Raw genomic sequence first — 24,109 nt, 5'->3', positions numbered from 1 at the left:
TTCGAGCCGTTTATTGCCGCATCTTCCTGTCCCGCGGGCGGCGATCTTACTGAATGAATGCGATACGGGCCAATTGGCCAAGCACAATCAGGTTAAACAGCTCGGCGGTAGTTTGCGTTTGTCCCAAAAACCACGTATGTACATACGTAAGTGTGAGCGAGAAAGCGTGTAATGCGCTTAGATTTATCACAGAATGAAGATACATTTTGTGGATTGGTTGCAACAGTGAACCAGTGCACCAGTGGCCATCGGACATAAAGCAACCCAATTAAAGTACTTAAGAAATCAGAGGCACATTGATGAGTATGGAAATATTTGTTGCATTGTATTTCGAGTTAGCAAAATTTTCATTAAAGTGGTCTTCCTCTTGGCATTCAAAAATAACAGTCAAAGTTTACAATAAGTAAATAAAATAATTGTGAGCATACTCCATCAACTGATCAGCAGTGTTAGAAACTAATTAAAAAGAGTGATCCCAAGAAAGTTTGTCCAAATCGAAAATAAACAACAATTGCGTTGATTACTTGATTCTGCGAAGTCATCGCCCTGAACAGTTTATATCGATTCGCATCCAAATCGTCCAGCTTTAAGACCAGTTAAGGCTGGAATTTGAAGCTGAATCTAACAATACTCGTATATGCATTAAATGAACTCTAATATTGAAAGCGAGTAATGGTCTATAATATGCCTAACCCATTTTATTTCCCTGCATCGTGTATCAGTTGCTGGAGCATCCCAAGTATTTGTTGAGTATTCTTTCGCCTTCAGCGGTAGCTTAAGCTAAGGTTGTGGTTTGAACTTTGTACAATGTTTAGGGTTAAATATTACGGCATAAGTTAGCTTTAAACATTAGAGTCTAGGTGTTAGCCCGCCTTAGGTTTCCTCCGCCCATGGCTCTCTGCGCCGGCTTAGAGCGGTTCCAGGGCCGCCGGCCCATGTGGACTGCCCTCGAGTTTGCGCCAGACCACGTTGCACATCTCGCGGACCAGCGCCTTCTCGCCATCGTCCATCTGGTCGAGTGCGCTCCCAGCCAGGTTGCCCAGGCGATCTCGCTCCAGCTGCTCACGCACCTCGAGCACCTGGAGGGCACGGACAACCGCCTCTGGTCGCCCGGCAATCGGCTCCGGCATTTGGATAGCAGCAGCTGCGGCCGCTGCAGCGGCCACGATGTCTTGCTGCTGCTGCTGCTGCTGTTGATGTTGCTGCTGCTGTTGATGTTGCTGTTGCTGCTGGTGGGGCGATGCTGCTGATTTGGCTGGAGTGGCTGCAGATGTGACCGTTGGCGTGGGCGTGGGCGTGGCCTGCGGCGTGGGCGTCGTCGGCTGCTGCAGGTGGGCCGTGGGCGTGGTGCGCTCCTCCTCCAGTTGCTGGATGCGGCGCTCCAGCGAGCGGACATACTGAAGCGTCTGGTCGTTCAGCGTGTGGGCATGACGTAGATCCTGTTGGGAATCAAATTGAAAGCGTCATTAGGTCATGTTCTTTGTGGTGATTTCTCTGCTTGCCCACCTGGGGTAGTTGCCGCTGCTCTGCGTAGTTCCTCAAGGCGGTGATGGTCTCATCTGCATTCGTGCTGGAGCTGGAACCATCGCCGTCATCACGTAGCGCATTCCTGGTGGCTGCTCCGCAACCGGCGCACAGCGCATTGGCCGCCACATGGGCACGCTCCTCGTCCAAGTAGAGGCAGAGCTCTTTGAGCTCCAGATTATCGGTGATTAGCTCCTGCTGCTTATCATCCAGCTGACGTAGTTTGTTCTGCAGGGAGGAAATAAAAACATTAGTATTTAAAGAAGTGGAGTGCTGTTAGGGGTTTAACCCACCTGGTACGCGGCCACCTCCTGTCGCATCACACTGGCTGTGTATCGTCCAAATCTCTGCCATTCCCGCGCCAGCTTGCGTCCCTTCTGCCGGTCGTCGTCCAGGAAGCAGCACAGATCCCGCAACTCCTGGTTGTCGTCCAGAAGACGCTGATTCTGTTCCTTCAGCGCACGCAGTTCATTGACCAGCGACTGCAACTGGCGGTTCTGCTCGGCGGTCAGACGACCACCGCCATTGGCCGTGGGTATTCCCGTGCCGCTGGACGTGACCGAGGCATTGGGCGATGGGTGTTCCTGGTCGGGCTTGCGCACAAACTTCAGCATATCCTTCGCTCCCGGCTGGTGTGCTGGCAGATATCGCGACTGCTGCTGCTGCAGTTGTTGCTGCTGTTGCTGTTGCTGCTGCTGCTTGATGGAGTCGGGAATGTAGATGCTAGATAGCTGGGGGATATCCGGCGGATACTTGAGTGGCAAGTGCGGCTTGAGGATCCCGGTGGCCGGCTGTGGCGGTGGCTGGTACCTTGGCGGTATGGAGTGGGCGGGTGCCGGTGCCTTCAGCTGCGGGCTGCGCAGAGATTGCTGCTGATGTTGCAACTGGTAGTGGAAGCTGCGGCGCTGCTGGCCGGCTAGATTGGGCAATTCTTTAGCGGATTGCTGCTGGATGGGCAGGCGGGAAGTCAATGCCTGCTGCTGCGTGGTGTGCGGCTGGTGTATCGTGGCCACCGTCTGCAATTGATGTGATTGTTGCTGCGCCTGCTGCTGCTGCTGTTGCTGTTGCTGCTGCTGCTGTTTTTGGGCTGCCGACTGAGCTGTTGGCGTTGGCGTTCCGCTTTGTTGCTGCGATGAGTGTGGCTGGTGGGGATTAGTGGCTCCTCCTGTTGCTGGCAGCAATGAGCGACGCTGGTGAATTTGTTGCTGCTGCTGCTGCTGTAGTTTGTTAATTGCTTGCGTTGCTGCCTGACTTTTGCCTACTATTTTGTCAACGCTATTTATTTTTATCAAATTATGGCCCAAAGTGGTTGCTTCGTTTGTTGCTGCTGCTGCTGCTGTTGCTGCCGCGTTGTTAGTTAATGACTTCTGTTGCTGTTGCTGCTGCTGTTGATTGCCGGACATTTTCGTGTTGGTTCCTTGTTCGCCTTGTGTCGTTTCGGTGTTCCGTCCTCTGCCCTTCCGTCCCTCGCCCTGATTTTCCGGTGTCTACGACCTCGCAGTCATATTGTCACATAAGTCACTGCAAGATAGCACACACAAAAAATGGGCAGGGCATTAGCGAAAATCTTAAGTGGAAAAAGCTATAGGCCAGCAATAAATCAAGCCATTGCTCGGTGTAATTTATGCGACAGCCGAGGGCACGCCGCCGGAGCAGCATAATTAAACCTCCATTAGACTGCCGCGAGACGCTGATAGAAAGTGAAATGAGCATTTATCGCACCACTGGAGCCATGACATGGCACACGATGCGGGCACACACGTCCACGTCCACATCCACGTCCTCGCCATGGAGTGCTCAACAAAAAGTGCAGCGAAGCGTCGCCAAAATGTCGCCAGCACACTTATAAAAAGGGTCCCCCACTTATGAGATATATTACAAGTATATATCTCATATTACTAATGACATTTTTAAGTTGAGAGTTGTAATTAGGCTTCTTGCAGGACATCCCATCTAATGATTTTCTATACAACAATCTTTTTGATTTTAGGAAAATTGACGATCAGAGACTCTTCTTTCTTTCGGTGTGGCAAAGGGAACATGTCGTTGGTCTCCGCTTTCTGGCTGGGATCGGATGGGCTGGCGCTGAAGCGTCTAATCACCAGATGTGCGTCGACTAAACGAAGGCTTCCGCTTCTGGTTTGGAAACCGAAAGGCAGCCCGATGCACTGAATCATCACCGCATATCAGAGCATTTGTATCTGGAAAGTGAAATTGTTCATGCTTTGATGGATGGCGGCTCTCTGGGGCAGGAAAATTGAAATGTTGCAGAGTTCGGAGATTGACATGATTATGGTAGTTAGGTAGTGCAATTTGTGGTAATAACAAAATGGGTGTTGCATCAGAACGTTTTAACAAAATATGTTTGGGGTTATATAGGTACCTATATAATAGACTGTGCTAACAGTTTCGTATTAACGAAGGCTAGTCATATGAATGTTGTAACTATCATATATTCCTATTCATATATAAGATAGGTAGTATATTTCATAGTTTACCCTTGAAGCTGTAATATGGCTTAGTTAATAGCCGCCGACTGAGCGGAAAGTAATCAATTTTATTTCAATTCAGAGAGGCATCAGAGAACATCTGCATATCAGTTACAGCTGACATATGCTGTAAGTGGGTCTAAGTCACTTTTTCCCCTTTCGAGCTATTTAGGCTGTCAACTTGTCCAGCGACTCCCCCTTTTTGAACGCAAACATCACATTGGGGTGAGAAAACGAGCGAAATGACAACAGGTGTGAAATGTAAGATGCCCGCGAAAGAATTTACAAAAGGCGACCACTTCCCCCAGAGCACCAAACTCATTCAGATCTTCGGGGTATGCGGGAATTACAGCAGTGCCCATCATTCAGCGAAATAAAAAAGAATCCTAAAAAAAAAAAAAAAACAATAAGAAACTGGGGAAACATTGCGAAAATAACAAAGGAATGTGGCGAGGGCCTGGTTGTCGAGGTTGGGCCCTTCATTGTTGCACCCAGAGACCCAGACATCCAGACATCGAGACAGCCGGGGTCTGAACATAACACACACATAAAGCTCCGCTGGACAGCCAGTGGGATCTGTGGCATTCTGAAAAGAAAACTTACAAAACAAGGCAACTGTTGTAAATCATCGAATTACCTCAAAATAATAGCAATCGCTCTCAGCCCGTTTGGGGGGCCTGAAATTGGCCAAAAGGAAAAACGAAACGAAAATGCAAAGCGAAAAAGGGAAAAGTGAAGTGTCAAGAGGGCAACTATTCAGATACCCTATTTAATAGTATACCACGATTTAAGCGGTCTAAAAGTATGCAATAACATATATATATTAATAATATCAAATGCCTTTCTAGACAGACAATTACCACTCTGTGTCCAAGTTTCCTTTTCAACTTCCAAGTTTTCTAATAAACTTAATTTTCTTAGTAAACGATGCAAGGCCGTTCTTCTTGAAGAAACCATCGCAAGAATACGAGTACCCCTCATGAAGGGTATACCAAACAATGCAGCAACTCTTCTCTCAAAAAACTCGAGGGAAGAACGGAGTGTGGAGGCCAGATCTTGAGTCACAGCCTCAGCCGAAAAAACTCAGTCCCGTTGGCGTAGTTTTTGGCGACTTGCGAAATGAAGAAACCCTCCAAAAAAACAAAAAACTTCGTGTGTCAGTTACGCTTAATGAGCACAAATATTGCTCCGCTTGTTGTTGTTGTTGTTTGCCCGGCTATTGTTGCTTTTGGTGTAGATTTACTGGCTGTGATTGCCATGCCGTGTGCAAGTTGAAACTGGGATCCAGTCAGTCCTCCGTTTGGTTGCCCAGTCCGAGTGTGAGGCTCTCAGCTTTGAGCTCGATTTCAATGAAGACGAGTCTCGGTCTCCCAGTCGGAAATGCCAATACTTAACCCTCAACTGCCCCCCAGACCCATTCGCGGCCAGCGATTCTCCCTTTTTTGGCCGGGGCCATGGGAAAACGAGGGGAGACATCAAATGAAAAGCTTCGCGGGCAGCAAGTAATGATGAAGGAGTGAAATGAAAGCTGCGAGCCACAGGAAGAACTCCGGATACTCTAACTATGAAAACTAACTAGGTTATAAGGGTATGACTGAAGTGCTAAGAACTAAAATGCTTTTAACTATAGTGCTATTTAAAATCTCTGGAAGAAAACATGCGTATAATACCTTATAATGAATAGTTACCTAATTAAAGCAGCAGACACCCTGTAATTATGAGTTTCAGTGACTCATTAGCCATGAAGTGAAGATCTATAATCTGCTGATCTGTAGCCCAACTTCTCGGGCCCACAAAGGAACCCCTAGGGCAAGGGTAGACCCATAAAAAGCCTTCAATTTGTAGCACATGTACACATACTGCGTCTTAACCTCTTTCAACTTCCCTCCTTAACCCCTGGCGAACCGAAACGAGTCCCCTTTGCGGCAAATAGCGAATCATCACCTGGTGCCCGAAGTCGAGTCCAAAGTGGAAAGGGGTAAATAATAAAACCGAAAAAAAATAATAAATAAAAATGTACACATTTCAATATGCGTGTACAAGAGCGTGTTTGGCCTTCGGCGATAGCTGCGTATGTCCAACGTATTTACTCGTTTGTTTTTACCTTTTATAATTTAAATACTCTACCACTTAATGCGTGAGGGGGTACCTACAATTCTGTTGCTTTCGCTAATAAACATTTGATCTGGCCAAAAGCTAATCTGGCTTTGAAGTGGGCATGGGCGTTGGCCTCAGCTCGTTGTGGCCAATAACAGATTGCCATAATTAGTGCCATTTTAATAAGGGGTTCCAGCTCTCAGCTCTCGCCCAGCTCCATGTAAATGTGAATTCCCAACGAGTCGAGAATTATAACTCCCCCGGGGGCTTCCGATTCTCAAACAGGAGGAGGTGAAGGTGTCGGAGTGCAAAATTATGAAAATTACTTTTCCCACCACTTTGTGGGTGGCTTCTTCGGCTGGGAGACTGGGAACGCGCTACCTCCAGCACTCGACAATGGACAATAAAACAATAAAACCAGAGTGGCATACAAAAAGCATAATAAGCTTTTAATGGGTCTAGCCATGAATTTATTTGTTATAGATGGCAACTGCCAGATACAAGCCAAGTTAATGGAAAACATCTTGAAGGGTTAAACTGAAAGTTACACGCAACCAGATGGGTAGAACAAAAACTGGTAGCACGATTTGCAAAGGAAGTGAATCTTATATTATAATTGCAAGGAAAATATGAATAACTACGCTAGTACTTTTACTTAAGCAATAAATATGATATTAAAATGGTATTTTTCAAAAAATCAACTTTGTGTCATTATTTTTTCGCCAAGCCAGCTCTTTAAAAGTAATGATAAAGCAACTTTCTAGTGAACTTGATAATTTGTTGCTAGCCATTGAAAATTGCTGTTGATCGCTTTTACATAATCTTTGAATATAATCACTTTTTGCCGATTGATCATTATTTCTGCAAATGAGCTTCATCAGCTGAATTTTGTTTTTTTTTTTTTTGCAAATCTTTGGCATTTTTATTTATGAAATACCTTTTGGATTGGCCAACGGACCGTGAAACAAGTGTTTAATTAAGGAAATGAGCGTAGAGTCAAGTACGCAGACACGCACACGTGCAATCGGTAAATTAATAAACCCAAAGTACAATCAGCGAAAAAAAAATTGGTTAATAAACGCAGAGCCAAAGGGGGAGCATAAATAAATACGGACGAATGGATTGGATGGCTGGTTGAGAAACGCTCAAAGTCACTCAAGGTTAAGAAATCTCTTTGCGCACGCATACGCACACGTATACGCACTGTGGCCACAACTCAACAGATCGCAGGCAATGACAGCTTTTTGGCCTTTTCGAGTGATGACAGCCACGGGCAGAAACCGAGTTTTTAGCCCGCACTGAGAAAGGCCAAAACCGCAAGTCATGTGGGTTAAGTACACTTACTTAACAACAATCCCAAACTGACCGCGCGCCCAGACAACGAAGTCCGCGATGAAAAGGCTCAATCTTTTTTGTACTGAACTATGCTGAATCGCAGGGAAATGGGCCAGAGCAGGGATGACCAACCCATGATTGCAGGCACTTGCAGGAGGGTGATGTTAATTGGTCAAGATCACATAAGATCACTCACTGCATTGTACAGTAAATACAACCTATTAAGCAGACAATATGAATTGCGTTACTGCTCAAAGCCATCTATCAAACGTTAACTCCAAGTAATTAAGAGCCTTATTCGTACCGACTATGGTTTACAGCAGGAAATGCCGCTGTTTCAATTTTATTTATTTTTTCAAACACGTTTACATGGATTTATTCCCAGTTCGCCGCCAACTCCACTTGGCCACCCACAAGCCATGGCGAATGCGACAAGCAAACCTGCACACCCACATCGAAACATAAGAATATGGTAAGTACTGAAAGTCTCCGGATCGGGGCTGCACGCTCCATTGGATTTGGAATTGGAATTGGCTGCGGATTTGCATTGCACGCACCAGAAAACGCGTGGTACAGCGTAAAAACCCGTCTCAATGCGAGTATATCGTTTTTCAAACGCTGCGCCACAAAAATCCGGGGAAAGCCTGGGCAATATACAAATATACACTTATATATCAAACGCCTTCGCTGCTCGTATCGAATGACAAACGACAAGCGTCGCTGTCGCTGTCCCTGTCGGCGTCGACATTAAGTCATACAGATGACTTTGCCTTCAGCTTGGAGGAAAATAAAAATAAGTAAGAAACTTTGGCGGAAGAGCGAAAATGTTCGTGAATGAACGAATGAATGAAGCGCAGACACAAAAGGATCCACACACCACACCGCCATTCAAAAGACTTAAGACACAAACTCGCCCCTCGGCCACAAGTTCCATTTATCAACGGGCTCGGCTTGGGAAGATTTGTAACCATCGAAAGACGATTATGTTGCACGTGACACTCACTCACTCCGGCTCTGCAGTTCTTGGAAAAGAATTCAATCTGGGTCCATAGAAATGGATACGATTGAAATGCATACGCCACGATTATAGACAAAGTCGAAAATGATTTGACTCTAATTTTCAATCGCTCACGAGGAGGCCACCCACAAATTTGTCTTCTTCATGTTCCAGCCACAAAGTTTGAAAGCCATGTGTAGCACAGTAGGCAAGAAACAACATCTAAACAATGCAAAAAGCTAACGAGTTAGACAAAGGCAGGAAAACAAAAGACGAGTGGTGAGAGTTAAAACTGAGTTAAGGTTAAGCGATAAGTCAAAACTGTGTTGGTGGGGGCTAAGTTGATTACCGATGCGGCGGCTCTTTTCCTAATGAAAAGCTCCAAACTGGAGCAGTAGCTGGGCAAACAGCTGTGGGAATTATAATTCTCAGCTGGCTAATGGAAAGAAGAAAGGGCTTAAGACAAGAGATTAAAAAGCTGCGACTTGGGTTTATGGGAGAGTTCAAGTACCAGTCAAATCATAAACATTTGATCTGATTAAATATATTTAGATATATAGATATAGATATATATAGATATAGACATTAACACAGGCACATTTACATCTAAGCAAGTCAAGCTAATTCAATTATGGAAGTAGATTACTACATCTAAGAACTATAAGTTTATATGATTTCTCTTGCTTTCCCTACTGCTTTTTCAGCTTCTCGCAAACACGATCTCCAGGGGTCTAATAGGTAATAATCTGCTTAATTATGTGCTGAGCTGAGCAGAATAAAACATACATAAAACTTTGAACAGAATTAATATGTATGTAAATCGTGTTGCAAACATCTTGGAACTTTGGAGGTCCCTTATCTATACTTTATTCAAGTCAGGCCCAATCGAAGCGACTCAAAATTAACCTGAATAGGCATCAATTCAGAGCCACTCCCTGGGCAAATTCGAATACAAATCGAGAAACCATAGCTCTCGCCAATCCCTCAATCGGAATCGGCGGAATACAACTTCCATTTCTCGGCTCTACGTTGTTATGGTTTATGGGTATCATTTGTGTCAAGTCAGCGTCGCATATTTGATTTTTACGACAGCCGGGTAGACTGGGGTCTCCAAGTCTCCGGGTTTTGTGGACCTCCGACCGCCCGTCGATAGCCATAAACTTAGCCATTTCATGCGCGAAACTCCCAGGCAACGGCAAACACTTTTGTGCAAATTGTTTATGCATGTAAATTACCTGAAACGGACAAAAACTCTGCTCACAAATGAAAACCCAAATTGTTTCGGTAACTTTCGAATTTATCGCATAACGAGAATCTTTTGGCGAGAACTCATTACCACGCCCTCCGAAAACACAAAAATCTAAAGTGGGAATCTATCTGCAAGGCAGTTACAACATCCACATTAACGCAGAACAAGCCGCAAATTGTTGGAATATGCTAATTTGCCAGAGTCGGCGAACGGGGAAACATTAATCTTGAGGCCAGCATCGAATGGAGTGACTTGTAAGTCGACTTCTTGCCAAAAGCTAGAACATGAAAACCCAAGATCAAGCCGGACTTGGTAGAGTCCCCCCCATACCCCTCTTTACCATAGTCTATACATTTTTTTTTCTATTTTCTGTTGGCCCCGTAACCCAGTAAAGTTCATATGTACAAATATTTAATTATCATCGGGCTGGAGGCGGTTCAAAAACATTCTTCATCAGCAAAACTAAACATTTCTTCGTTTCAAATTTCTGTTTCATCATGCCTCTCTCCACATAAATTAACCTCACAAAATTAATAAAGGGGAATAAATTCATGTATGCTAATGCTTGAATTCTTTTGTTGTCGCTGGCATTTCATTAGTTTTGGGGCTGCTGAAATTCTTCTCAAAGTCCAGCCAGCTACTTTCGATTTTTGTTGTCTTGAATGGCTTTATTTAGAGAACACAAAACCCTCCACATAGTTCACAATCCCCGAAAATTTTGAATAAACGTGGGCGGTAAAGAACGCGTGCTGCATTTGGTGTGATATGATTTTCGGAGATTACAGGTTGCCACAAGTGTGGGTGGAGTGTCCGGATCGCAATCAATTATAAATGGTGGTATTTGACAAGAACTCAGTTATAGTATAGTGAAGTTGGAGGCGAGTCTTAAATGGGTTTAATATTTTATGGTTTGTAAATATGTGGCGGCTCTAAAGGTTTTGTAATTTATTTCATGTTTTAACGTTTAGAAATGAGATAATTGATGATGCTATCTGCTAATATGGACAGCGAACTCTAAAATATTTATTTCCCTAGGGCTCTTAAAAGAACAGCCCTAGGAGGGTCACAAATTAGACCAAATTATCCCAATAGAACCAATATAAATCAAGTCACACGTTGATTTATACCTATGAAAGGTTATCGGTTATCTGGTGCCATCTTCTACTTTTCCCTGTCATAAAACTGGAACCCAGAAAGGAACTGGATCAAACTGTGAATGAGAACAGAGACTATTCATCATTTTCCTATGCCCTGGGATTACGAAACCCGGGATAATAATTTATGAGGGCCCTAAAATGTCCTCGACTCTCTCGCCCTTCCACCCAACTGGGCCTACCTCACGTACACGAGACGTGAAAACTACATGAATAACTCGTGAAAAATACGTGAGAAGGGCGGGGGGGAAACAATAAAGAGAGCCGAAAACAATGCATTATGTAAGCATTAGCACGCTTTAACCTCCCGCACGTCCAGTTAACTATAAACACAAAGACCGGAGCGTGAAGAAACCATAAAGAAGTACCAACTCCGACGACCCAGAGCAATAACAATTAGCGACAGCGGCAAAAGCTGGCGCGCATGCGCAATAAATGCCTAGAGAACCAATTTCCCCCCGATCCCCAATTAAATTTCTATTAATTTTTTACCAATAATACGGCAGGGGCAATGCCATAAAAAGCGGAAACCATTAAAATGACTCTGAGATTCTCAGTCGACCGAAAAGGAAGGGGCGAGGTAGGAATTCTATTTCCTTTCTTGGGCACAAAAGCCGCTTAGAGTCGCACTTCTTTTGTCTGCCAGCGCAACAAACTTCCGGATTGAACGATCTATTCAAAGACCCGGGAACCCAGGAAGGAAGCCACTTGGTGGGCTTAACCCAAAGAGAGCGAGTTACGGTGGAAAGGGAAGTGTTACACATCGGAGGTGAAACTGCGCGTTGCAGCTTTTCCACGCTGAATTTATGAACTAATTAAATGAATAAAAAGACAGTTCCAATCGGGCGGCGATGAAAAGAGCAGTATGTGGGGTAACCCAACACCAATACGGCATGTGCACTGGCGAAAATATATCTTTATATATACCAAATATCTTTTGAAAACCAAGAGACGAAATATTTCAACAATTTATATTACACTTAATAAATGCATGGCAAGTTTGCAGTTGGCAGACCAAGAAATGAGATGCAATACGAGATCGATTTTCGCGCAGTGTTCCTTTTGGTCACTGAGCCATGTCGATCGGCTGTCTTCTCCTCTTCGCAACAGCTGGGCGAGAGGCGGGAGGAGAGGTGACCAGTGGTTGGTTGGTCGGTCCACCGGTGGAGGCTGTGTTCTGCCGCTGCTCTTGTTTATAAATCAAGTCACATTAAGTGTAATAATAAACGCAGATCGAGGCGAACTTGAGCCGGTTCTCGGCTTCGCCATCGATTGGGTTGGGGCTATGCGAGTATTAAGGCTGTGCTGCGGCTGGTGGCGAATTGAATAAGTCATAAAATGGGCGGGTGGGGGGCGGAGGGGGTGTGCAAGGTGGGAATTAATAAAAATCTGGCCAAATTGTGGCAGCGCGTTCTTCTCCGCTTCGATAATTATGGAGACCAGAGCAAGCCAAAAGAGAGAGGCTTTGGCGGAGCTGGAGAAATGTCAAAACGTACGCTTCATTGCCGTCGCCTGTCTTCTGTCTGCTGTCTTCTGTCTTTTGGCTTCAGTCTTCTGGCTTCAGTATTCAGTCTTCAGTTCAGTTCACAGTCTTCTGGTCTCTACTAACGATAACGACAACAAAATGCTGATGGCACAAATTATAGTCAAGCAAGAAAGAAAAACGGAGCCGGAGTTGGAGTTGGAGTTTGAGCTGAAGTTGGAGCTGCAGCTGAAGTTGGTGTTTGCAGCTCGGAGTTGGAAAGAGCCGCAGCTGAAGACCGGCAGGCCGGCAGTAGAAAGCAGAAAGCTAGCCAGAAAGCCTTCGTCTTTCCGTCTTTCGGTCCCCAGTCCCCAGTTTCCAGTCCCCAAGCCCGCTTTGTCTCGAGCCCCACAATTTCCGCCATTTATGACAGTCACAAATCGAGTTACACTCACATACCCACCGCCTTGACTTTGTCTATAGCTATAGCTTTGGCTTTGGTTTGGCTTGGGCTTCAGATTCAGCTTTAGCTTTAGCTCGGCCCCAGCTCCAGCCCCAACTTCAGATGGAGCCTCTCCTCCAGACCGCCGCGTACTTTCTAATTTCTAGGCGCACTTTTTCACTCGATGCTCCGCCGCCTGGCTGCCGTTTTTGATGTTTAATACCCTAGAAAATGAATGGACACACGAAACTACACTATACATATTGTTAGGTGAATATTTACTTCCATATTGGCAATATACTGAGTTCCTAACTTTTATACTTAATGCTTAGCTGCAAGCCAGATGTTTGCTTAGAAATAAAAAGTATTTAGCTAGCCATCATTTAAGACATATATTTTTACGTTCCAAATTTTAGTGTATGCCATATTCGTCATCGGTGGCATTTATCTACCAATATGTACGTTGTCATTGCTTTCTGTTGAACAAACAAGTTTTTTTGGTAGTTTTTTATGGTACATCTCTCGAGTCTCCGCCAAGTGTTAATGTTCATTTGTGCATGCGATATTCACCAAATTGCATGCAATAGAAATTTGTTGTCGAGGTCGCACCGCTCCGGCAAACGAGCTTCAAAACAGACCCAATGCCGCCACTCGGTTCCGTTGATACCCCGGATGCCCCAGTCCACCAGCCAAGATCTGGAACCCCCATACCCAATCCCCAATCCCCACTGTAACCATAACCATTCACAATGCCAAAACGGCAGCAGCGGAGAAAAACGACGCTTTTGGAGGAGGTTTTTTGGTAGCTAAGTGATGGGAGGTCAAATCAGTTACAGTTACGTGAGGCTGTTTTGGGCCAACAGGAGAACGTTTTGGCCAGAAGCAGAGCGAATGGAAAGTAAAGAAGGGGCCTTCTAATGAACCTCAAGTGGAGCACCCCTCGAAACGAGCGAAAAACGCCGGATCTCATGCGATTCGAGACCATTTGATGATCTAATGTCAGTTCCAATCGACTGGTCTCATTTACATTCCAACGACATTTATGTCGAATGGGATCATTGCCTATTACAATGGTATGTGCAGATTCCATTTGGTGTGCAATTAAATCGGGCATCTCTTTCTTGTGCTTAGAGAAAATGGATCAGAAAGCGTATCATTGCATATTTTGTCTTTCTACAACTAACTAGTTTTTATCGTGAATCTGTATTATATTATGATCATGACCCACGAAGAAGACTTGCACTTATCATTTGCGGTGTTCCTTAACTGATTTACATGCGCAGAACACGATATGTTGATCTATAGATCACTTATCATACATTTCAACCGGTTCCGTTTCGATAATTTCTGGAATTTATAGCATCCCGAGACGAGACTTGTTTTTATATCAGCGCATTCTGATACAGTTATTCCGATTCAATTTTCTGAATGCTTAGAATATTTTTTTTAGATTTCAGTAATTTAGTGGAGCTGCACTCGAGACGCCCCCTTGTGCTTCCTCGTGGGCCGGAGCCACATGCTCATGACCGTTTGTCATTTCCAGAGGCGCGCCAATTGCCAGAGTGGCCTGCGAAGTATTTCTGCGCTCTCTGTGTGAGAAAATGTGGCCAAACGGTTAATAACAGCGGAGTAGGTTGGCCAACAGGGGGTTTCCTCCAGGCATGGCGGGGGGATCGGGGGCTGGAGGGTGTGGCGAGCGCAGAAACGGCAGCAACAGTCAACATAACTGAGCCCAAAGGAAAAGCCACAGTGGCGGTCAAAAGCATAGCACCAAAAGTGACACTCAAAAGCTTATGAGTCTTAAATGTTATATAGTACATATACAAATAGATCAAATCATTAGATATTTAAATAATCATTTTGGCATGTCTTTATTTACTAACATTGCAATAGTTGAAGTTAACCTACTTCTAGCATTCCCACCGCCACTATAAGCGTGCAAGTATGTGACCATGTGGAGGAGATTCCAGCGATGGCTGGGACATGGCCGGGACAAGAAACTTAAACTAGTTCTAGTTCTAGTTCGAGTAGCTGCCTTCCAGCGGCTCCACAAACTGGGACACTTGTTGCGCCAACTTGGACACTCGATGGCTGGATGACTTGGCTTGGCCTGCTCTGGCTGGCGAGCAATCAAGCTGGCAGCCGCAGTCCTAAGATGACAAAGAGACGAGGCTTCCCACGCAGCAGTCACTCCCATGCCGCCCCTGCCCCTGCCCCCGCCCCCGCCACTCCCACGCACCCGATGGCCGAATCCCGAAGGCCCGGAAAAGAGAAGCCAGCCTAAATTGTCTTAATGGACCATGAAGAACCCGCGGAGACGTAAAGTGCCGAGGAACCATACGGCCATACACCAAACACCAAAGAGATTCTGCAGATGGCGGCAGGCGCGCGTAAATCTCGAAACCGCCCAATTAAACAGAAAGATATACAAGTATATGGGTGCTTATAGGAATATAAAAAGCAAGGCGACACACAAAACAAAATCACCAGCGAGGAGGACAGAAAACGAAAGAGTGAACGGAGGCCCGGCGGCGATGATGGCGATGTTGGCGTGGATAAGCCCGAAAGAAAGTTTTCTTTCATTGACAAAAATTTCTTACTCGACTGCGCCGTCTTTTATTCACCGCCGCGTACAACGAACTTGGCCTCAGTTGCCCACGGGCGCGGATCTTAACCCATTAAGATGCCGGGCCAAGTTGGGAAATTCTTGTAAATACGACTGAAAAGCACACAGTTCCTTAAGACTCAAAATGGCTTAAAGCAATAAGTTTTCACCTCGCAGCATTACAAATAATTATTAAATACTCAATTTGAACCCGAAAGCGAACATGCTCTTGGTCGGAGAAGTAATAGTGTTCTAATTTTATCACTATTAATTTGTAGTAAAATTTTCCCAATTTATTCGATGCCTGACTGTTGAATTGTTTGTGGCATGTGGCCAAGTTTTCCCAACTGCAGCATTCTCCTTTCCACTTAACCCATGGAAAAGGCATTTGCGTTTCTTGGCCGATTTCTCCCTTTCGCGTTAATGGGTTAATGCTGCTGGTTGCTGGCTGTTGGTTGTTGGTGCCTGGCATTAGTTACAGTTTTCAGTTTTCCGATACACGAAATTGACTTTACATATTTCAGGCAGCGGGCGATGTAACAGGTTGTTGGGCGCCATCTCTTTCGCTCTCTCGGGCATTTCGTTTCGAAACGGTGGCGTCGCTGCTTTTACCTGTTGCATGCGGCGTGGTTGTTGCTGTTGCAACTGCTGCAGCAACAGCATCGGCATCGGCTACAGCATCGGCAACAAAAACACAAACAACTGGGATGCTGCAGCGTAGTCGGTTTTCGCTGCTGGTTTTGTTTGATCTTGTGTCTTATTGTTGCGCGTTGTCGTGTATCTTTCTGCCTGTTATTTGTTGCTTTCCTCGGATGCGATACTATCGCTATCGCTCCTGCTGCCTCTCTTTCTGCCCCCCCGTCAGCCTCCCGGCCCCATCAGCTCGTCTCACTCACACAACAAGGCAACTGTTGAATTTATTGGCGCATATAAATGCCTCAAAATTGATGTTATTGTCGTCCGATATTCCTTTTCTTTCCCCACAACCCCTCGCCGCGTCTCCGGCTCTTTCCTTTGTTTGTGTCCTGCTTGTTTTGGAAATTGATTTTTACTCGGACTTTTATGGCCGTAGTGGCTAGTGGCCGAGCGATAAGTGGAGGAAAAACCCGCCTTTGGTTCACAGTGGAGGGAAAAGACAAAAGACAAAAGACCAGAGACAAAAGAAGAACAAATAGGCAAGGTGGGCGTAGCGCTGACAAAGTGGGCGTTCCCGAGGAGAATAGAGCAATTTTCGGGATCGAAGGGAAAAGTGGGGGCAATGAGTTAATTTTCCGTGGGCCGAGGCCCATGGATTTTCAGCCGACTGACGTGGGCTTGGTACACGTAGAGAAGCATTGATTCAATGTTTTTTAATCGCTGAAAAGCCAGCATTGAACTTCTTATAAGTGAGTTGTCATGTACTAGAATGATGAAGATCTACTGGGCATTTTATTCTTTAGCTTTAACTATTTAGGTAGTTCCTGGTTGTAAACTTGTATTCATTTTTCTGTGTGGAGAAACGTGGGCAGGGAAAATGGCAAGTTTGGCCAAGACAACTGCAATTGCTGTTGCCCATCTAACAGCAAAACTCACCTTTAGCGAATGTTTTTTATTCCAATCCGATCGCACGCTCTCTCGCTCTTTCTAACTCTCTCTCTTTCTAGCTCCTTCTCTCCTTTCAAAACAAATCACAAATATTTGCGCATGCGCGGCTGCGCATTCCAGGGATACAGATACACACACACAGACACACACTATTGCAGACAGGGGCACTCGATTCCGGCGTTTGTTTTGCGGCTAATTGTTTAAACAGCGCAGATTATTCTTCACACTAGCCGTATTTGTTTGTTCATCGGCTATTTTCGTTTGTTTTTGCTTGTCTTTGCTCCGCACGAGCAAATTTGCAGCGCACACGCAGCCGAGAATTCGCGCAATCGCTTTTTCCTGTATGTATCTTTTATTGGCCGCAGTTCGCGAGTTTTCATGCCCTTTTCGAGAGCCCAAAAGACGCGTCGCCTGCCGCGTTTCGCGAACTATTTTCGTTTGGCTAGAAGCCCGTGAAGGCGGTTTTAGCCGGTGTTCCTTGCACTTAAAAAGACTCAAGCGGCGGTCGCAACTCAAGAACCGAAAGTTTGCAAAAATGCGGGCGGTGTAGTTAGTCGCCTACACGAATGATTCGCATCCAGAGCGCGGTGAAGTGTACCATAATTTATGCGATTTTTAACAATAAAATAAATACAACGCGATATTTCAACCGGCGATGCGCACTTCTGCGTTTTTGAACGGCAAACGATCGCAACAATCGCAGTTTTGTGACTGAAAGCGACCGATTTCTAGAGATGCGTTGGCTTCAACCTTAGTGAGTGCTGTCGACTATCGATGTCTTGTAGTCAACTTAAATATCGGAATGGAATAGGTTTGGTTCGAAGCGTGGATAAAAGTCGGTCTATCGATCGATCGACTACGATTTTAGTACATTTGCAAATTCAAAAGTGTCCGTTAATGTTCGAAATGGAAATTCATTTTGGATCGTTCTTTTAATATGTGTAATCTTGAATATCCTGGCAAACTGTTTTTATAGGGAAACCGTTTATTTCTAGACCTTACATCCGGGTGTGTGTCCTCATAAGTACACTCAAAGTTCCAGAAGTCGGATGCCCAGGAACTGGGCAGCAGCAGGATCAGTAAGCTCGACCGCCAGTCCATGTCGACGAACGTGAAATGGCAATCTTTAGCTGGAGTGGCGCCAGATGTCAAAGTCCAATAAGCTCTGCCATAAAGTAAAGTGCTCCTCTAGCTAAGTCTGGAGTGGAGCTTTCTCCAGTGGAGAACATCAAGCCGTGAGCCTGGTTAGGTTAGGTATTTTCAGATAACCTAATCAGTTGCGAGGTGTATATAAAAACAAATGTGAACTTTCTCGGCTGTGCATTTACTTGGACCAATTTAATACTTTCAAGTTGGCTTTACATAACTTGTGTAATTTGATCTTGCTTATGTATGTACATAAAAGCATAAAATATATTGCAAAAATACATATGTATACATGGTATGTGTGTTATATAATTCTCTCTATAAAGGTTGTAAATCTTGCGTACGGCTGGTAATTAGAATATTTGTTTACATCTGAACACTTAAGATCCACCGTCCTGATCCACTTAAAACTTTTAACGTTTAACTTTTAACCTAATTCTAGCTGTTTAACGCGTTGAGTGTTGCTCGTTTCTTGTTGAGTCCATGTGCATTAGTTTGTAAATCTGTTCAAAACTGCATTGTTCGTTAAAAAGGGTTTTTTAAAATATAAATATCGATAATTTAACAGGTAAAAAGAATAATTTCGTAAGAGTAGCTGGTTAAAACAAACAAGGGCTAACAAATCCGTAAAATATGTATACACAAGCTATCTGCTCCAAGCGATCATAAAGAACCCTGCTCCGTGACCAGCACCACGCTCTGCTCCTGCGCAATGGCAGCCAGCTCCTTGAGCCACTCGTCCATGAGAACAGCGCACAGGGCCAAGTCCCGGGATCGCTCGGTGCCACTCGTGCTGGCGATGATGCCCATGGAGGCCACCGAGTCCAGGGACGCCGGCTCCGAGTTGAAACCACCCGTCGACGGGCCGCCATCCAGGCCGTGCAGGGTGCTCGCCGAGTGGGTGGTTGTGTTCGACTGGGCGGAGAGCGTCAGAGTGGAGCCTGCGATGCTGCTGCTGCTTCCCGATGCCGCTGCCGATGTCGCGATGGCTCCTGTGCGTGGTGCTCCCGCTTGTGGCTGGGTACTCAAGCTGGTCTCGCATGTGCCCGCGGATGTCTGTGCGTGTGACATGCCTCTTCCATCGGTGCTGGCATTAGTCCCCACCAGATTCGAAGCAGCGCCTAAAAATTGAAGTGGGGATTAGCAACAGCTTATGGCTTTAGTGACCTTTTGGGTTAATGAAAACAACACAGCAATAACCACATGAATATATGGGATTCCACAAATGTTTTTCATACTCTACTTTTAACTATTTTTTAGTGGAAAGCATAATGTACAAAGCGCTACGAAAATAAAGTTACGACGCCTAAATATTAACAAGACTATGCCATATTGGGTTAGGTTTGATTAAAACATTAAATATTTTATCAAGCGTGAAATATTTACCGGTGAAGAATGCGTAAATTTGTGATAAGCCAGATGAAGCTAAGATTTGTTTGATTTTGTTTTCGATTCGATAAAAATAAAGAAATAAAAGAAATTAATTTATTATAAACGATGCCTGCGGGCATTTTACAGATACGAGTATGTGTGTCAACCAAATTCAGCCCTGAATGAGACCTGTTTACGATAATTCCATGGGTAGTAAGTTCATTAAAAATTCGGCAGGTTTATTTTACATTAATCGGAAATGAATCAGGCTAATGCAGGGCTGAAGTACGTGTAAATGTGTTTTTGTGAGTGAGGTGTGTGTAATTTGACCCAAAACCAACTTTCTTCCAACATCCAACGCTGCAGATTTGTAAACTGTTGGTAATATCTAGTTTGTTTGCTTGGTTTGACTTTTTGAGAAATATAGAAGTTGTGCAAGAGTGTGACTGAAGCTGGTAACCGATTCTGTTACTCACCGGAGGAGCCATTGGGAGGCGTTGTGGACGTGTTGGACGCAGACTTTCTGCTGAACATGCTGGTAATGGACTTGCTGATGCTGCGTCGCTTGTTATCACTGCGCTTGAACGGATCGTAGGCACTGGTGGGCGTGGCCTGCACGGGCGTAGCAGCCGAAAGGGTCGCGTAGGCGGATCGCAGTTGTCCCTGCTGCTGGCCGGAGTTCGTTGCCATCTGTTGCTGCTGGCTGTGATGCATTGGAGAGCCCTCGTTGCCCTTGCGCGCGTTTGCCAAGCGGAATTCACGATCAATCAGTGACGAACGCGCCACATCTATGATCTCCAGCGAATCCTCTGTCACTGGCAGCTCGGCATCTATCTGCTGCTTCAGAATGCGCAGCACCTGGTGAAACGAGGGCGTATCCGAGGTGATGGCTATGTCCGAGCGCAACAGCAGCGAGTGAATCAACGGCAGGGGATACCAGGCCAAGCGAGTGATCAGCCCGGTCAGGTTGAGATTGACGTACAGCGAGTTGCTCGTGAAGGTTTGCAGTTTGCCCCAAATGGCATTGAGAAAGGGACCTGGAATAATAGAACATAGCTATTATTTATAACGAACTAAACATGTGGGAAAGAATTCTCACCTAAGCTTACGGTGCCCTGCGCAAACAAATCTTCCGAGAAGTCCAGATCCGTCAGTATTAATTCGTTGCGATTGTTGTTCGAAGTGCGCCATGCCTCCCGTTTGCTGGATGCACCCAGAACACTGCTAAGGCTGCTGCTATTGTGATCCAGATCCGCCTCGCTGGCTGTGGTGGCCAGGGTTGTATCCGTGGCTTCGCTTTCCTCGTCCGCTGGTCGCCACTTGAAGGATTCGTAGCCGCTTGACTCGCCAATCGACTGCAAGCTGTCCAGCTGCTTTTCACTCGTCTCGTTGGCGGCAATGGGACCGCCACCGAATTCACTGAAGAACTGACGCGCCAGTTCCAAGGCGTGGGCGTGAACTCTTCCTTGGCCATGACGAGGCCACTTTTGATAGCGGTAGCTGTTGGCCCACTTAAGGCAATCCCTTTGACACTGGGCAATCCGCCAATGAGCCTCGAAGAGATATGCCTGGATATTCGCATACAAACTATCACCCGTGTGCACGCCGTAGTAGTTCCAGTTGGCTCCAATCGTCTTGCTCATGACCGGAGATGGGAGACTCGGCAGAGGCGTCAGATCACTCACCACAGGCTCGTGGACACTCTTCGGCCGGGCCAGATCTCTGGCCCTCTTCATTACATCGGGCGAGAGGTCCAGGAAGAACTCACTGCTATTCAAATAAGGATCGATTTTGTTGATCTTGTGGCGATGTGAGATGGGCACATGCTTGCCAGGCAACATGAACTTGAGCAGTAGCTCCAGCATGAGGTCCTCGCAGTGCAGACCCAGCAGGGTGTCAAACAATGCCATCGTAACCATGCACAGGTTGGCATCGGGTGAGTTGAGGCGCTCGACCAGAGCATCGAGTATCCGTTCCCCGTCAAACTTCTCCGTATCGAGCAGAAACCGAACAAAGGCCCTCAGCAGTCCGGGCTCCGTGATGGAGCGCAGGATAAGGTCCAGGTACGACATGGCCGAGATTTGCGAGTCGATATTCGTCTGAAAATGTTTGCCCTTCAGTGTCTGCGAAAATGGAGCGCAAAAAGTTGTTTCGAGATTTCGAGGTGTGTGTGTGTGGTTAGCTACGGGGAAGGAAAAGGCACAAGAAACACACAAGAGACGGAAAGCAGAAGGCGGTGCAGTTCCCTAGATTAAATACGGGTCTTACCAAGAAAGACGACATTGGTTAAGAATTTCAAATTCAAAATGACCCTCGAGTCAAGATATAAACCATAATTGCATTATATCTCTAATTTTACACTTCCTTAACCAATATCTAAGTAATGTTCTAGCTTAAGGACAGGACATAAATTATTCGCTTGCAACCAACACCACAGAAATGCATCGAAGACAAATTTTCACGAAGAGAGACCGAGACGAGACAAAAGCGTGACTTCGCTCACCTGGAGGATCGCAGGTCCCAGCACGGGAACAATGAAGCCCTGGTACATAAAGTCCAGCAGCTGCTGCTTGATCATCTCGTGGGCCACCTGCACCACGGCGTTGCAGAATTCGAGGGCGTTCATGAAGAGCGTTAGCTCCGGAATCTCTGTCACATCGTCCGGCGTTATCCGGTGCCAGTCAATGGAGCTAATCTCGATGCTGTTGGGCAGACGCGAGTAAAGCCCACCCAGGCCGGTCACCAGCAGCGGGCAGATCGAGGAGTACTGGGCTATGTACGTGCCAATGTTGGAGTTCTTCTGCGAAAGCGCCATGCACAGCAGCAGAGCATCGCGCGCTTGGTGACCTAGACTGCCCTCGCGATGCACGTACGGGATAAGCAGCGAAAATATTATGAAGCTGAAAGTACAAATAAAAAATTTATCAGATACAGAGGATACTTTATAAAACTTAATACTTTATAATCCTTATAAATGGTACAAGTCAAGTGCGTCATCATTTATAGTCAGAATATTGCGAGGTCAACTTTTTGAACTATTGGCTTATCTGGCTTATGGATGAATCATAACTCAAATATTACTTTATCGCTATTCTACTTAATGTTGCAGACTTGCCTCGAAACTGACTAAATGTATACAAATGTATATGAAATGCTTAAAAGTTATGAGCTCACTTGGTGGTGGTTCCGCTTTTGGGTGGCGCCACGTTGCCATTCAATATCTGCTCCTGCACTTGCGTCTGGGCGGAGAAGAAAAAGAGGTCCAGCAGGTGGACATTCTGCATGAGAACTACGCACAGCTGGTTCAGCAAGATCACGAGGCGCTTCTCGAGATCAGGCGGAAAGATCTCTCCCTGGCTGGATGCCAGTATCTTGAGCAGGGGTCGCAGAAAGGGCTCGTGGCAGAGCAGCTGGTGGCGCGAGTGACTGACGAGCAGTTCGTACAGCTTCAACTGCTCCAGCCTCACAGCGTTGGCATACCGTCCCGTGGTGCAGGCCCACTCGTACAGCTTGTCCAGCAGATTCTCGCTGAGCAGGAATTCCAGGCAGGGCGCCGCTGGCGGACCACTAGCCTCGGCCGCCGGCAGCGAGACCTTGTTGCAGTGATGCAGTTCCACGAGCAGCAGGGTGACCATGTAGTCCAAGTGGGAGACAACGCCCAGCACGTCATCGTGCGAGGGCGGCGCACTGTGCTGGATGATCTCGAAGGCCTGCTGCCAGTGCTTGCAGAAGCTGTCATAGCAGGCGCGCGGATCGCAGTCCGTGGCGGCGTCGATGGGTCTCTGACGCAGGGGGCCGCCGTGTCCGGCAGAGGCAACGCCTCCACCGCTGCTCTGGCGCAGCCACATCGTTTTCGGTGCGGTATGTGTGCGATTCGGTGGCTCTTAGTGGCGCTGGTCCGCTGATAACTGCTCCGTGTGCGTTTCGTTTGGCATGAATTGGTGCTGGCACTCTGTTATCTCCCGTTTTGTGCTTTTGTCCGACTGTGTGAGTGGTGAGTATTTCAGTGTTGCTCGCTTTGTAAATATTTAGAAGCTAAAAGAAGACGCACTTTAGTTGAATATTCGCTATTTACTTTTTTCTAATGCTCGGCCCAAGAACAACAAGTGACACACTTACGCACACACCCGCACACACACACCTGTGTATGTGTGCCCACCTATTTAGGCATAATGTGGTTGTTGTTGCTGCTGGTGCTCGCTCACCTGATGAATTTGGATTTGATCGTCGTCATCGTCTCCGTTGCTTTCCGCTCTCCGTGCATCGTGCATCCACGTCCATTATGGTTTAATGGCCCTTTTCTATATGGGTTTTCACGCTTGCAGCATTTGCAGCGCTTTTTTTTTGGCACTTGGGCAATTACAATTACAAATACAATTAAGTGGTAGTACCAACACTTCCGCAAATTTGCGGACTAGATTTGCGTTCTTGCAGCTCGAAATTCGCGCTTTTGACGCGGGTTTTTAAGTCAAGAAAGGGAAGGCAGTCCGGCCCACACTTTATTGCCTCATTTTGCACTTTTTTCGTGAGTTTTCCAGAGCAATTCTGCGTAAATATTTACAATTATATCTGCACGGAAATAGAAAGTTAGAGATGTGCAGCTACTAATATAACATATCGATGTTTTGATTCGTACCTGAGCTACATCCATACT

General features: G+C 46.0%; 2 protein-coding genes across 5 annotated transcripts; both read right to left on the bottom strand.

Annotated features, from left to right (window-relative positions):
* Window positions 1-304: 304 nt before the first annotated feature.
* On the bottom strand, window positions 305-17,642 carry LOC120455480 (heat shock protein DDB_G0288861). The gene is made up of 4 exons (XM_039641718.1): window positions 16,927-17,642; window positions 1,818-3,045; window positions 1,507-1,752; window positions 305-1,439 (listed from the first exon to the last, which is right to left on the bottom strand). Exons 2-4 carry the CDS (start codon window positions 2,925-2,927, stop codon window positions 909-911), a joined length of 1,887 nt encoding a protein of 628 aa, XP_039497652.1. The 5' UTR covers window positions 2,928-3,045; window positions 16,927-17,642; the 3' UTR covers window positions 305-908.
* Window positions 17,643-18,243: 601 nt separating this feature from the next.
* LOC120449058 (FHIP family protein GE18198) lies at window positions 18,244-24,051 on the bottom strand. 4 transcript variants are annotated; one of them, XM_039631356.1, is made up of 7 exons: window positions 23,661-24,051; window positions 22,630-23,490; window positions 21,959-22,355; window positions 20,555-21,578; window positions 19,932-20,492; window positions 19,471-19,509; window positions 18,244-19,205 (listed from the first exon to the last, which is right to left on the bottom strand). In XM_039631356.1, the coding sequence occupies exons 2-7, from the start codon at window positions 23,301-23,303 to the stop codon at window positions 18,748-18,750; spliced, it is 3,153 nt and encodes a 1,050-aa protein (XP_039487290.1). In that variant the 5' UTR covers window positions 23,304-23,490; window positions 23,661-24,051; the 3' UTR covers window positions 18,244-18,747. The 4 variants fall into 4 exon arrangements, with proteins under 4 accessions (XP_039487290.1, XP_039487297.1, XP_039487305.1 ...); XM_039631363.1 differs by having other exon boundaries at window positions 20,555-21,554; XM_039631371.1 differs by lacking the exon at window positions 19,471-19,509.
* Between the last annotated feature and the right edge of the window lie 58 nt (window positions 24,052-24,109).

Source organism: Drosophila santomea, chromosome 2L, assembly GCF_016746245.2.
Source record: "Drosophila santomea strain STO CAGO 1482 chromosome 2L, Prin_Dsan_1.1, whole genome shotgun sequence".
Taxonomy (NCBI): domain Eukaryota; kingdom Metazoa; phylum Arthropoda; class Insecta; order Diptera; family Drosophilidae; genus Drosophila; species Drosophila santomea.
Note: the sequence above shows the minus strand (reverse complement) of the source record. Positions and strands in the feature narration are given on the sequence as shown.